A 15,264-nucleotide genomic window follows, 5' to 3' on the forward strand; every position below is an offset into this window, starting at 1 on the left:
CAGGAACATGGTGGGGACCTGAATGGAGCTGTGAATGCACATTTCAATGAAGGAGATAGGATTAAGTATGTATTTCAAGTGCATTATTTGTTTTTTGTTAAGAAATTGCATCTTTTTATTCTTCGGAATATTTAGGCTATTTACTACTTCTATCATTGGTTCTAGTAAATAGTTAATTAAATATCTGGTTATTTGAATGTCCAGCACACAGCAAGTATCCATTCCGGCCCCTCGCGATGATTTTATGCACATAGATGATCCAAGTGATGATGAAGTCCTAAGACCTACTTTTCCACCGCTTTCTCCAAATTTGAACCCATTTTCACTCCTTGATTCAACTTTTAGTCGAAATTTTTTTGATGTTGGAGGAGCTACTGGTATTCCGAGCCTTGCCCCACGAGTTTCACATCCAAAGGAGGTGAGGGAGATACCTATTGAAGTTAAGGATGGGAATACGCAACCTGGTTCTTCTGGTCTAGGGCCTAGCATAGAGGATGTAACTGGAAACGTACCTGCACATGATCCGGATGTTCATGTGACTGTCATTATTGATGATGATGATGACAATGAGAACCTTCCAACTGCTCCTGCTAATCATCATAACACTGCTACTGGTGGTCCTCTTGGAAGGCATCACAAACCAAGTGTTTCTCCATTGGTTGATGTGACTGACTATAACAATGATATTGAAGAGGAGATGATACAAGCTGCAATTGAAGCTTCCAAACGAGAAGTTGAGGGGCACCCTAGTCAGCAGTTTGATGTTCCTAATGTAGGTCTTTTGTCTTAAACCTTTCTGTTCATTTTCTTGCCATTTGTCTGGACCTAACTGTTTGTCATGCAGGATTCAACTGGTCCTGAGCTTGATCAGAAGTCCCCTGCATTGGAGGATGCTGAGCTTGCACGTGCGGTCTCATTGTCCTTGAAGGTTTCCATCAGATGTTATTCTTTTCTGTTGCAGGCTTGCTTTTTTTTTTTTTTGGCTGCTCCTATTCTGATTTCCCATATTACAGACTGCAGAGCAAGAAAGAGCATTTCATGGCCGGGGGATGCATTCGGGAGAGAAACAGTCTTCTAATTCGGCTGTAATGGAGGTGGATGATGTGGACAGAGATACTACAGCAAAAGGAAGGTGGATATTTTCTTGTTCTTTTCGTTGCAGTGCTGAAGAAAAAATCATTATTTTATGCTAGAGATCTTCACGTGCACCTTTTCTCCCTGTTTGATTATCCGAAACCTCTGCTGCTGGATGACAATGGCAACTTCATTTCACTGTTGATGGTTTCTGCCCACTATCAGCACCTAGCTTTGGCTTATGTGATTTTGAGCACCGAGATAATTAGTAATTGCATGTTACATGTAGAATAAGTGGTCATTTTTCTAAATATCACTCTGAATTTCTCTCCATTTAGAGCTTTACAGTCAGTTTTGTGGTTTTGGATATTCATATTTAAAAGTGATGTTTTGGGTTTGACAGGCTCATATAAAATCATGATTTAATATCTCTTCTGTGGGTCGTCTACAGGATGGCAATCTTGTTTAGCATCCCATGCTTAGGTTTGGCATGATTTGGACCACTATTTAATACGCTGGCCTATTGATTGATATGATATCCTGTTGAGTTTTTTAGATCTGAGGGGGATATCTATTTCTCTATGCAGTTATTTCGAATATGCTTAGTAGTGTTGCATGCACTTGTTTTTGAACCTTTGCCATTTACTAGACTTAGCCAATCTCTCTTATTAATTTAAGAAGCATGGAATGCTACTATTCATGGCCGTAAATATATCATGCTATAGGAACAGTTCCATAAATTTTAATTCAATTATGTTCTTGTTCTCCTCCAGGATCTTGTGTTTAGCCTGTAATGTAAGGAAATTTAAAAAATATAATAGTATTATCAACCCCACTTCATAACATGTGCCTAAGGTCAGTTCATAGGGTTAAGTAAAGAGCAAGAATTATAAAATGCATCATTTCTACTTATTAATTTTTGTTGACATAACAATTAAACAAAAAATTTCTTGAGAACTATAATAATTAATTTGTACATAAACCCATAGTTTAGTATTTGATGTGGTAAAATCCTGATTCTTAATATGCAAAAAAGGCAAAACCTTATTATGTTCAATGAGAACAATCATCTGGTAAACTGAAACCTAATCGTGATATTGGCATGCTAGATTGAGGCATTTTTCTATTTTACTAGATATGACGTGAGGCTTCATATAGCTAGCAGATCATGTGCCCTGAAATTCTGGTTCTTTTTCTTCACATAACTGAGCATGATAGGTGATGCTTGCTTTTTTAAACAGTCTCTTTCTCAAAGTGCTTTCTCCTTGATCTTCTATAATTGTGTTAAAATAGATAAGCACATCAACTAAAAAGTGGAGAGTAATAATGAATTTACCTTAGTTAAATAAAAAGTATTATGGCAATAAATGTTAGAAATTCACTTGATTATGGGTTTAGTGATTTAACTTGAAGGATAAAGATAAAATGTCTCATGGTAACAAATGTTGGGCAAGTTGTTTATCAGATCGGAGCCATCCACCAAGTATTCCTTCTCTAGAATCACAGACATTCATCAAATAATCACTATGAAATTTGTGTGAAGTAATGTTACAACGAAGGATGTAACAGCATATACATGCTATAATGTATCGTACTGGACTTGTACTCTAAACATGTGTCCATCATTTTTAAGGTGCTAGCACCAAGAGGGTTTCTGTGCGTTGGTACAAATATGGTGCATAATGTTCCATATTGTACATGTAAATTACTGGTAATAATACTTCAACCCTTGGCTACACTGTTCATGGGATCAGAAACATGCATCACATACTTCGTTTTGATTAGTCATGTGCGTTATGTATGTTGTTGTGATAGTCTGCTGATTAATATGAATATATCTGTAAACCAAATACTCTGCTCTCCTTAATTAGTCATGGGCTTGGCATGTGCTTTCGGATGCCATCTGTCCACTGCTGTCCACCAACTTTTTGTTAACAATCCAATAACTGTTTCTTGAGTCAGTTAGTTGTACTACCCTGTCATAGCAATGTTATATTTATTGATGCAATCATGATAATCCATGAAATGTGCATCCCTGAATAATCACGTTCATCACATAGTGAAATTATTGAGAATTATTTGTTAAGCCAAAACCTGGTTTGGTTCTGCAGATAGATTATCCATGTGATATAGCAAAATTTTATTCAGTATACTGATCGGGGTTGATTTTCCCTGATATCTTGAACTTTGAAAAAAAAAATGATACATATGTATATGCATATGCATATATATATATATGTATATGTATATATGTGTGTGTGTGTGTGTGTGTGTATGTATGTATATGTATGTCTATGTATATGTATGTATGTCTATGTATGTATATGTATGTATGTGTGTATACATTACATACATACATTACATACATACATTACATACATTACATACATACATTACATACATACATTACATACATACATACATACATTACATACATACATTACATGCATTACATACATACATACATACATGGGCTTTTTTTTTTTTTTTGATATAAAGAAAAATACCCTTTAAATTGAGTTGGCAGGAGCCACTGATATGTGGGCCCAGTTATTCAGGAGGCAGCACTAGCATGAAACTATTAGGTTGTGGACTTTGCTATGAAACAATGCTTAAAACTGGGATAATTCCAATTGCTGTTGCACATAAATAACATTCTAGAAATTAAGTCATGAGCTATGCATATGTGTAATTCACATTTTTTTTTATATTGGATGGTAAATATGTGTACCATGTAGGTTATTGCAAACAAATTTTTTAACTGTAAATTACTGATATGTGTCTTTTCTGTTACTGGAGGCAAGGATTTGGTTCGGTGAAGACTGGATCTTCAAGTCAATTAAAATCAGAGGAAGGCAACATATCTGTCCAAGAGGAAACTGAAGATGTGGAGGAGCAGCCTCTAGTAAGGCACCGTTCCAGACGCACTTCTTCAGGAAATGCAGAATTAGCAGAATCTGGAGGATTGGCTTATAGTCCTCCATCTAGTCCTCAGCAGAATAATATTGGCAGTGGTCCTCCATATAACGGAGATGCCTTCCGGTCGGATGAGGTACCATTTGCTATCATGAAAAGTTGCTTGTGTACTGAATCCTGTATGAATAGGATTGATTCACCATATTTGTCTGCTTTTTTTAAACTTATCGTTCTGCCTTATTTTGGATAAGTGGGGTGGCATATCTTCTGAAGAGCATGATGAAGCTGTCATGCTCGAGGCTGCAATGTTTGGTGGCATTCCAGAAGGAGCATCGTATCATTTTGCATACCCATCTCATCAAGTCATGCAGACTGGATCTGATCAAAGCTCTAGTCTCTATCCTCGTGTACCTCGTCCACCATCACCAACACTAATGGCACAACGCATGTTAAGGGAGCAACAGGTCTGACATGTTATATTGCTAGTAATTGGCGGTCAACAGTGATTTTTTTTCATTTATGAGTATGTATTATACCAAGAATTTATGAATGGATGAGTTTGAGGCCTCAGTAGCTTAGGGAAAAATTACTATACCTGGCAGGGGAACTTTCAAATCCGGTATCAGTTTTTGACATTGTTGATAACTTGCTTAATTTTGTAGGATGATGAGTATCTTGCATCATTGCAAGCAGATCGAGAAAAAGAGTTGAAGGCCCAGCAGGAGGCTGAACTTCGGCGTTTGGAGGAAGCTGCTGCCAGAGAAGCTGCACTTGAAAAGCAGAAACAGGAAGAGGAAGAAAACCACAGGAAACAACTTGAGGAGGAGGTAATCTGCAGTCAGAAGCTCCTTGACTTGAAACAATTAGTTCATGATCTTTTTAATTTGCAGAAAATCTTTCTTGGAATTAAAAAGACTTATTTTACACACTGCCAGATGTAAATGTGTAGTTCTTATTTTTGAACATTTCAATTTTGCGCAATTGATTTCTTCAGGTGCCTTTGGAATACTTTCTTCTGTTCTCTTTCATTTGCATGACTTCTATTGATTTTGACAGAATTATGCACTGTCTGCCAACATCAATTAAACTATCCTGAACTATCTTCAGTATATATAAGAAGACTCATATAAATCAAGGAAGTTTGTTTTCAGAAACAGTTGCGGACAATGTATAATATCAAATCGAGAAAGCAAATAATTATTTGAAGAATATTGCATGTTAAGTTCAAATTTTATTGTTTTTGCAGATATGTTTTTTTGGTTGTATTCATTTCAGTTGCTGAAAAATGTTTTTTTTTTTTTTTTTCAAATAACTTAGAAACTGTAAGATCTAACTGAAATTACCAGTCAAGAGCACATGTGACAGTACTGCACCAACATGATCTACTTGATATTGTGCCTGAGCAGCCCTGTAGATTATTGAAAATTATCAATTGTTGTTTTCTTTTATTCATTTTTAATGAGAAGAACTCATGGGGTAGTTTGAGATCTCTCTTTATATGTCTGTTGTAGAGTTTCTGTCTGATATCTTGTTTCTAGCTGTAGAAACTAATCAGAAACTTGTCTCTTTAACTGTTTAGATAAAACAGATACTGATTGATGTTCATAGAAACGTACAAGTCTTTTTCTCCTTTTTTTTAATCTTGGTTTCATTATATTGTAGTTTTTTAAAGAGAGGAAAAATAAAAAGGGAAGTGATGCTGGAGCATAGCTTGTAAAATAAATTTCTTGTTTTGATTTAGAGTCTTAATTTCATTGCTTAAATTTGAATTCCGTTTAAATGTGTTAGGTTACATATCTTTTGGTATGCTTTGTGTATTTGGGAACTTGTAGCCTGGGAAGTTATTTTGTATCTATATTATATATATGAAAATGGAGACCTCAACCTTCGTCCGCCATGTATGTAGTTTTTCTCAAGCACCATCCGCCATGTGTCCACTCTACCCGTAGCTTTCGAACCCGTGATGATGGATTTTTTTTTTCTGCTTTTGCATTTGACATGTGGGGGGAGGGGAGGAGGGGGAGAGATCCTTGCGGAGCTGGTGGGTGGAGGGGGAGGACATCGGTGGTGGAGGGGTGGAAGGAGAGGGAGACTGCGAGGCGCTTGTGGAGGGGGGAAGGGGAAGGGAGGAGCTCGAGGGCGTGGAAAGCGGCCCAAAAGGCGTCGAGGCTGTGGATGGAGGAGAGGTACGTGAGCTTCTGGAGGGCGACGGCCTTGGTATCGGGGTCCAAGGAGCGGAGCTTGCTTCGGATCTCGGCGAGGGCTACTGCGTGCGTACCTACGCAGCAGAGTGATGGGGTATGATAGAGAGACAATAGGGCTAGGGTTAGGAGAAGGATCAAGATTCGAGGAGTTCTTCGTGAAAAGGGAATAGGAAAGAGTGAGAACGGATACTTGGGGGTGCTGGCGGGCGTTCTTGGAGATAGTGGTGAGAATGGCCCAGACGCTAAGGTTGGGGTTCTGGATGGGCTGATCGGAGAACTTGCGGGTGATGGCATGGATCTCGTCCTCTGAGCTCACCGACGGGATCGACGTAGCAGGCACCTCGTCCTTTGCGGGATCGCTGGTGGAGTCCACCGCCATTGCCATCCTTGGGCTTGGAAAAAGTGGCTTCAGTGCAGAGGGTGGGGCGAGTTGTGGAGTGAGGGAACAAAAATATCATGGCTTTCATACCCAGGAAGCAGCTGGGGAGCTCTCTGGCGAGGCACGACTAGATCTCCATGGGCGTACACCCAGGTGCGGATTTGGACCCTGCGTCCTGTCATGATTGTGGGGATTTGGTCCGGTCAGGTGGCAAATTGGTTCGATCAGGATAAGAAATGGACTCGGATTGGCCTGTTGGATCGACGTCGATTGTCCGCGTAACTTTTGGACTCTTCCTATTAATTCATCCGGTTCTTTTGTCGTTCCAGCTCCCAAAGAAATGGTCACTGGCACATGGCAGTGGAAAAAGAGAAAAGAGAGTGAACTTCAGAGGTGAAAAGCAAAATAGAGAAGAACAAATGCTAATACAGAAAGAGGACGAGGGTTTTAGGAGGAGCTAGACCACAAGAGATCCTTGGAGAACTCCAAATTTAGAAAAAAAAAAAAATAGCTTATAATCCACATTATGCGTAAAATATATTTTTTTATTATTTTAATTATTTTTGAAACATATATAGAATAGATATTAATAAATCAATAAAATAAAATATTTTTTCAAAAAAAAAATCGCATCCCGTGCCATGCATGGGGTTATAAGCTAGTTTATAGTGAAACTTGACTAGCAAGCTACATAACCGTGATACATCTCTCTGTCTCTCTATACATATATATATATATGTGTGTGTGTGTGTGCATATATATATATATATATATATATATATATATATATATATAATGTGTTATGGCAGGTTTATTATTGCTTAAGGTTGCTTTTATTGGGATCTTAGCCCCAACTTGTAGACATTTGATGTCATGTTGAGAACCAGTTGTAAAATCTTGCTAAACTTCATGTTTCTCTCTTGAAATATAAAGTTGATTCTCTAGAGAGAGAGGGAGAGAGAGAGGTAATGTCAACTGATTGATCCCACAAAGTTTGGATTCTGAAAATACATCAAAAAAAAAAAAAAAAGAAATTAGTTCTGATCTTTCTTTCTTTTTTTTTTTTTTTAAATTCCCTCTGCAGTTTGCTTTAGATTTTGCCTGAAATGCTGAATGGGCGATGATTTCATGTTGAAAGGTGAATTCTGAAGCCTAGGGTCGAAAAGAAAAAGTCAGAAAGCAAAATATAGGGAATAGAGATTACTATGAAAAGCCAGGTTTTTCCTTAAGTTTTTATAAAGAATGAACTTATGCTGGTCAAACTCCTTTTGTAACAGTAACCTGACATGCCATAAGTATTCAGATCCTTGGCTTCTCTTATGATCATGTTGCTGCAAGCTAGAATGAGGTCACATGGAACTGGACGATCAGAAAAAGAGGAGGGAGGACATAAGGTAGATGGATGGAGTGCAACTTCAATTTCTCTTTTTCTCATAAAAAGATGGGGCTCTGAATGACTATACAGTAGGGTTTTCCATTCTTTTCTGTTCGTCTATGTCAAGACCTTCATTCTAATATAGTAATACCTTTTGAATGCAAGATAAGTTGGAGAGGCCAGGTGTCCTTTTTTCTCCTTGACAGAGTGCAGACTGTACTCATGACACTCTTCCAACTGCCTTCTTAGGATGAGTTGGATAAGCATGCCTTAGAATATTGGTCCACCCCTACAGAAATGATCATGATTGAGGTGTAATATTGAGCACTGAACCTAAAGAAACCTGAAAACTCAAACTTAATGCCTAAACAGAAACTTCATATAAATAAAACTCTGGGTCAGAAAACATCTCCAGAAACTCAAATGAGTAGTGCAGTAACTGAAAGTAAAAACTGTTAAATTAAAAATGGATGATCCTCACTAGTACTAGGCTATGTCAGATTTGCACAAATCTTATCCTTCAGATCTTTTCCTGACTCTGTCCTCAGCTTTACTGTTGAACTGGTACAGTCATATGGTCAATTTCGATATGGGTCTTTCTCATGATGGAGCAACCAGATGGCTGATTTTGCAACCTTGGAATGTGAAGTGCTTGATCCATTATTAATTAGTATTGAATGCTGCAAGAGTTGACATATGGCTGAAAATCTCCCTACAATTTGGGGTCATTGTAGTTAACCATATAACAATTATCCAGTTACTTTTCATTATTTTGAAGGCCTAGCAATATATTCATGCAAACTTCATTAACATCCACTTTTGGTCCTGTAGTAACTCATAAATTGAATTAGTTCCAAACTTACTGCATCAGGTTCTTGTATGCCAGACATATTACTACACATTTCTAATATATATGGAGAAGTGATTGCCTTAGGTTATTGTTTTTTCTGAATTGTATTTTTGACACTCAAAATGGTCAAATTGTATTAGTAATATGATGCTTTCTGATTCAAAAAAATGTTGCCTTTTTATTGATCTGTTGTCTTATAAAATTTTTACATTTGTTTCTTCTAAATGTGTTTTGATTAACAGGAGTGTGAGAGGAAACTTGTTGCAAAAGAAGCTTCTCTTCCACAGGAACCTTCTCCAGATGATGAAAATGCTGTCACACTTCTTGTCCGCATGCCTGATGGCAGTCGCCGTGGACGCCGCTTTCTGAAGTCCGACAAGCTTCAGGTAAATCTTATGAATTGGTCATGATTTATAAACATTTTAATTCCTCTCTCTCTCTGTCTGTCTCTGTGTGTGTGTGTCTCTCCATCTTCACGACTTGATCGTAACTGCTGACTTTTGTTGCAGTTCCTTCTTGATTATATAGACATCGGAAGGGTGGTTAAGCCTGGCACCTACAGATTGGTAATTCTTCTGTCCATCCATTTAATTTCTGCTATTCGGGCATATTTCAATACTTTATATTTAACAGAAACCTTTCTGATTGCTAATAGCTTATATGCCTTCTAGATTCTTGATTGGAATGTTCTGATCTTGTTAGTCTTCTTTCAAGGAATGCAATCCAATTGATAACAGTAAATTGTTAATCTGCAATTTTATTTAGGGTGTCATTGGCATGAAAATACCTTGTGTTACCATTTTACCATCAAAATTAGTAATTTCAGTAATTCAATATTCATTTACATAAGCACTGGTGTGAAAATATGAAAGATCATGATGTAAGTAGTGCAGAAATGTATTCCAGGAGTTACTTATATGACACCCTGAATGTCATTCTGAAAGTTAGTACTTCAGTTGATAAGTGTATGGAGTCCCTCATGGGGGCAAAGATGAAATGATTTGAAAATTAGCTGGTATGGCTAAAGCTGTTATAAGCATAATCCAGAAGTGCTGTTAGATCTGATTAGTGCAACAATATGAAGGCAACTACTGTCAGGCATATGATTATAAAAAATTCACCAATAACTGATTTTTGGTTGTCATGGACTTGCCACTACTCTCATCATGCTGGCTCTGAAAGCAAAAAGTTCAAGTGTAATCAGTTGATGTGGCCACATTAGACCCTAGAATAAGAAGCAAGTTTGCTCACATGCAATATGGAACAAGTTTGAGAAGTAGCCAAGAATTTTGGGAAGATGGTCTCATCTTTTTCTCTCTCATCTTTTTCTCTAGGTTGTCACAAGTGCCTGGTGTCTGGCATTGACTAATAAAAGAGGTTGCACATGGGTTTATCAGCCTAGGCCGGTCCTACTCCTAATGGCTTAAGCTTTTGGGCTGCAAGTCCATGACAAGTGGTATTTGAGCCAGGCCCATTGTATATCACCATCTTTGTTAGTCATATGGGCCCCTAACTGAGGGATATGAGTGTCGAGGAGGACTTAGTAGGATAGACTAGGACCCGAGCCATGGGTGGTTCCCCTTCTGTCAAGGAGGAGCCAATCATGATGAGGGCCTCATGCAGTTATGTGGGGGAGATTGTCATATATCCACATTGACTAATAAAAGGGATGCCACATGAGTTTATTAGCCTAGTGAGGGCATCATGTAATTATTTGGGGGAGATTGTCATAGATCCACATTGAATAAAAAGGATGCCACATGAGTTTGTTAGCCTGGGCTGGTCCTCCTAACAGCTTAATACAAGTTTGTGACTCTAGGAAGTCCTACCTAGACACTTGGATAATTCAACTGCCTAGGCCTTGTGCTTTTTAGCCATTCAAGCAAGACAGCTGCCAATTGTATACTGCTGCCTAGGTGGGCATCTTGCCATGTGGGAACCCCCTTTCTCTCTGACAGGTGCCTTGTTCCTTGATTTTTTGAAGATACTAAACTAATTCACTCTTTTAAGTGAAAAATATATTTACTTGAAGAGACAGAAGTTGAATAAATTTTTAATATGCTCCCTTAGATATCAATTGATGCTTGAACATTTTCTCAGAATCTTTAAATACTTAAATTCATTTAGTAGAAGAATTATTAAGTAAAATTAAAGTAATCAACTCCAAGATTTCATTATTACATGATAATTTGACAACTTTATTGTTTATCAATATGGTTTTCTTTGATGTGCTTTTATGAAGTGTATCTAACTATATGTGGTAACATGCAATTCCCCCACTTAGGTGCCTGCAAAGCTGTCTAGGCATTCACCTGGGACCTCTATAAAGGACTGCCTGATCAATCTGACAACCTTGTTCCTTCCAACTTGACATTTTTGATGCACTTTTTGATGGGGGATTTTGGATAACTTGCTTAAATTTTCAGAGCAGAAAGAAGATTTAGTCACTAGAATGATGCAGAAGATTGAATATCACGATAGCTTGTGGGTAGGGCTTTTCAGAGTGCTCAAGATCTATCCGTCTCAAGAACGGAGCATGGTATAGAACCAAAACAAGCTTTTAAAGTGTGGCATGGAAGACCCTTTTTTTGTTAAAAAAATGGTACACAAAACATTCATTATATTGAATACGATAGCCAATGTTATAATTTAATATACTTTTCTTTGCATACTGCCATGAAAGACAGCTTTATATTTTCCTATGAAAATATTCAAAGTGTCCCTTTTTAGAATGTAGTTTGAGGATATGCTTGAATTTCTGGTATGACCATGGTGTCAACAACCTCATTGTTAATGGATTTGATAAAGTTGAGATAAGATTTGGCATCTGTAAATTGAGAGCTTTATCAAAAGTGGTTCTGTTTGACATCAGGGAAAGAGGTTTTATTTGTTGTTCCATAAATCAGACATAACAGTGGTTTTACTTATTGACTATTACGAGTCTGTTTTTTTTTTAAGGTTAGGAATGTGGCTTCAAAGATGACAAGGGGAGGCCACTCACCAATATATCAAAAGAACCAATTTTACAAGTATTAATCAAAGATTACAAATTGATTCAAGACTTATTGAGATCATATGAAGAGGAAAAGAGGAAAATGTTGATCATGGTAAAGATAGGGTAGGAATGTAGTTCTTTAGAACAATTGGAGGATGCAAACATAAATTCACTGGGTAGAGGGGAGTCATTTATAGTACACTATGATTAAAAGGTACAAGATAGAAACCATGTGACTTTGCCATATTTATAGATTTTTTTGAAGGATGAACTACTGCGTTTTTAGCTTTGCTAAAATGAGTGAGTTCTCAAGTTGAATGCTAATGTAAAAACACTTTTGATGGGAGTTAACAGGTATCATTAACTATGAAACTATTGCACTGAAAAGGGTAATATATTCGCAGAACGTGCCGGACAATGAGAAAATTGACAGTGACCATAAGGTCAAGATGATGGAGATGGAAGAACATGAGAAGGAAAGATGAAAATAAACTAAATTTTGATAAGGAGAGGTGGATGTTTTTGATTTCTACATGCATACATTATTTTGGATAATGCTTCCATAAGACCTCATGTATTCTTTCAAGATTAACCCTTCTAACAATCATAAATAGAACTAATTATTAAACGAGGAAGGTAGGAGTGAAAAATAAACCAAGGTTTGGATGATAGAGATGTCTTTGAGGAAGACCAAACTGATAATCATAACCAGGTAAAGCTTTTCTCACGCAATTGTCTTAGGCAAGGGTGGAAAGTAAACCAAGTTTTGGTTGATAAAGATGCCTTTGAGGAAGACCAAACTGAAATAATCACAACCAGGCAAAAGCTTTTTTCAAGCAATTGCCTTAAAGGATTTTCACGGTAATCAAGAGGCTACATGATCACTAGAAAATCTAGGGAGCACCCTAGCACATGAAGAGCTGATTAGTTACTTATTTGCTATGTATGGCTAAACCATTTTGATCCTCCGCATTTTGTCCTGGACTGGAACTTGCTTTCTCTTGTGCATTCCCTAGCTGGTAGTTCTCATGGTTAAAGAGTTATTACAGAGTTTATCTTTTGATTGATGCCTTGGAGATGGTTGTGTTTCCTTTATCGGACCTTACCTCCTCTTCTCTCTTATGCACCTTCCAAGTCTTGGGAGAAAAAGGGTTTTTCCCTTGGTTTCATGTGTGCTGATTGCATAACTAACGGGCCAGGTCTGCACTTGCCTGCTAGCCTTTTAGGTGTCATGACTGCTCCTCATGTCAAATTAACTTGTTCCAAAATCTGACATCAATCCACAATAAGTTTACATTACGTCAAGTGGGTTGCGAATCCTTTCAAACTCTTTTGGACAATAGCTCTAAGCTGACTTCTGATGCGGAGATGGGACAAGGTTGGGGCTTGAGTTACTCCACAGGTATCCCAGAACCAGGTTGTCAAGGATAAGCAATGACTTTGATAACAATTGTCATTTCGACTTCATATGATGTCTTGAAGAACAGCTAATATTTTACCGGATGCTCCATAAGGCCGGAACGGGCAACTAGCATTTTAGCCGTCATTGGGCATGGCAGTTTTAGTAAACTGCTCGCCGTGCATCATGTGATGCCATGAAAATATTTTTTATTAGAATTTGTTTTGTTTTGGCTGTAGGTAACAGGTACGGGAAGTAATTCTTATGCAATCGCTTTATTTGAATCTGACAGGTGAGGCCATATCCACGGCGTGCATTCACTGAGGGAGAAAGTGAGCTTTCACTCGGTCAACTGGGCCTGACTGGCAAGCAAGAAGCGTTATTCTTAGAGTTAATCTAGAAGTGTTATCTGAGAAACAAAAGGTGTACACAATGGCAAGCAGAGGTAGCTAAACATGCCATTTGAAATTTGAAATTATTGTGGTATTTGATAGAGGTGCCCAAAAGGAATCAAGAGATGACACTCAACGGAAGCTGTGGGGATCAAAGGCTCGAACTCATTGCTTGCTGAATGATTTTCCTATTGATGAGATCTCAGTGCTCTTCCAGCCAAGTTTTGTGTCTGTTTCTATCGTCTAGATAGCAACTCTGATGTATACAGGCAAATAACTCATACCAAAGCAGATAACATGATCCATGCTGGCTACATAAAAAAGGGAGAAAGGACAGTTTAGTTTCTTTTCCAGTCATTAAACAACATGGTGATTTTGCTACCCAAAAAAAAAAAAGAACATGGTGATTCCGTTATGGTTGTGGATTTATACTGTCATTTATTTTGAAAATACAGGAGTGAAAAAAGTGGCAATAGCAGCCAAGGTGGTCTGCTCGAATGTAGGATACTTGGCAATTCAAGGCAATTCAAACTCATTTAGGATTTGTTTAGATGATTGGGTTGAAAATTTCATTGGATTCATTGACAGGGCTGGTTGGGGTTGGATAATATGAGTATAGGTGGGGTTAGGGCTATATCCATAAGCATCCCGGAATGATTTTGGAGCGAGTTGGTTCGAATCTCGTAGGAAAAAAATTTCAGGTCTTTTTTTTTTTTTTTAATGAGATTTGGGTCCATTTAATCTAAAGCTATTTTTGGTAGTCCAGCTTGTGATCCTATTTTGTAATTGGTTATATTGACTTAATCCAATAATTTGATGGATTTTTAGCCCAATCATTCAAATAGGTCTTTGAGGTCTGTTTAGATGATTGAGTTGAAAATTCTATAGAATTGGGACAGAATCAACAGTAAGATCATAAGGTTATGCAGGTTGCATTGGGTCTATATTCAGGAATGATTTGGGCCGGTGGGTGCTTTTTCTACTGATCTTGTTGGTGGTTCTGATCCAATCTTCCAATGGTCCAAACAATTAATAGTTTATAGGATGAAAGGCAGCTGTAGCTTGGTTGTAGGTCTGTAAGAGACTGGTTCAAGTAAGTCCAACAATGAAATTGGATTCAAATATTTGAATGTCTGGAGGAGTGGTCTTGGTTCAAGCTCATACTCCTATAGAGATGGAGTGTCTGAGCTATTTTTGTAGCTTATCTCCTCAATGCAGACAAACTACTTAAAGATAATATTTGGTTGTTGGAGATGCAGGTTAAGCTTGGAGACTTGGCCAGATGGGAATGAAATTTTGTCATCTCGTAGGGCGGAGGCGGACTGGAATCTTCTGGATTAAAAATCCATACATAATGATGGACAGAAACAAAAATTAGAATAATATATTCTCGCTAGGATAAAGAGACTTCCAATTTATTGAATGAAGCGGAAAAGAATTGTTGTCACACTTTTTCCTCTCGCCGCTTTGTGCGGTGGTGGACGTCACGAAGGCAAAATGCTCCACATCAGTTCACCTAGCCTATGGGCTCTTGTAGCAGTTCCTTGTGCTACTGCTTGTGCCGGTTGATTGCTTCGTCACACAGCTTAAAACTGGAGGCACTGGATTATGTAACAGGAGGCACTAGTTAGCTTGCCACCCAATGAGGTATATGGAAACGGGTGGTAGGTTATAAGGATG

At 37.9% G+C, this 15,264-nt stretch overlaps 1 protein-coding gene across 3 annotated transcripts in view; it reads left to right on the top strand.

Moving 5' to 3' along the window:
- LOC105054604 (plant UBX domain-containing protein 8) overlaps nucleotides 1–13,805 on the top strand; it is a 32,240-nt gene extending 18,435 nt beyond the window's left edge. The window contains exons 2-11 of one of the 3 annotated variants that reach the window (XM_010936162.3): nucleotides 4–65; nucleotides 205–772; nucleotides 845–928; nucleotides 1,014–1,132; nucleotides 3,874–4,126; nucleotides 4,242–4,454; nucleotides 4,653–4,817; nucleotides 9,041–9,184; nucleotides 9,308–9,364; nucleotides 11,083–11,453. In XM_010936162.3, the coding sequence (XP_010934464.1) occupies nucleotides 4–65; nucleotides 205–772; nucleotides 845–928; nucleotides 1,014–1,132; nucleotides 3,874–4,126; nucleotides 4,242–4,454; nucleotides 4,653–4,817; nucleotides 9,041–9,184; nucleotides 9,308–9,364; nucleotides 11,083–11,169 (1,752 nt within the window). In that variant the 3' untranslated portion in view covers nucleotides 11,170–11,453. Of the gene's footprint in view, nucleotides 1–3; nucleotides 66–204; nucleotides 773–844; nucleotides 929–1,013; nucleotides 1,133–3,873; nucleotides 4,127–4,241; nucleotides 4,455–4,652; nucleotides 4,818–7,657; nucleotides 7,791–7,876; nucleotides 8,006–9,040; nucleotides 9,185–9,307; nucleotides 9,365–11,082; nucleotides 11,454–13,484 lie in introns of those variants that run through there. The other 2 variants (XM_010936160.2, XR_012135744.1) reach the window with 2 other exon arrangements.
- The last annotated feature ends 1,459 nt before the right edge of the window (nucleotides 13,806–15,264 follow it).

Source organism: Elaeis guineensis, chromosome 12, assembly GCF_000442705.2.
Source record: "Elaeis guineensis isolate ETL-2024a chromosome 12, EG11, whole genome shotgun sequence".
NCBI lineage: Eukaryota > Viridiplantae > Streptophyta > Magnoliopsida > Arecales > Arecaceae > Elaeis > Elaeis guineensis.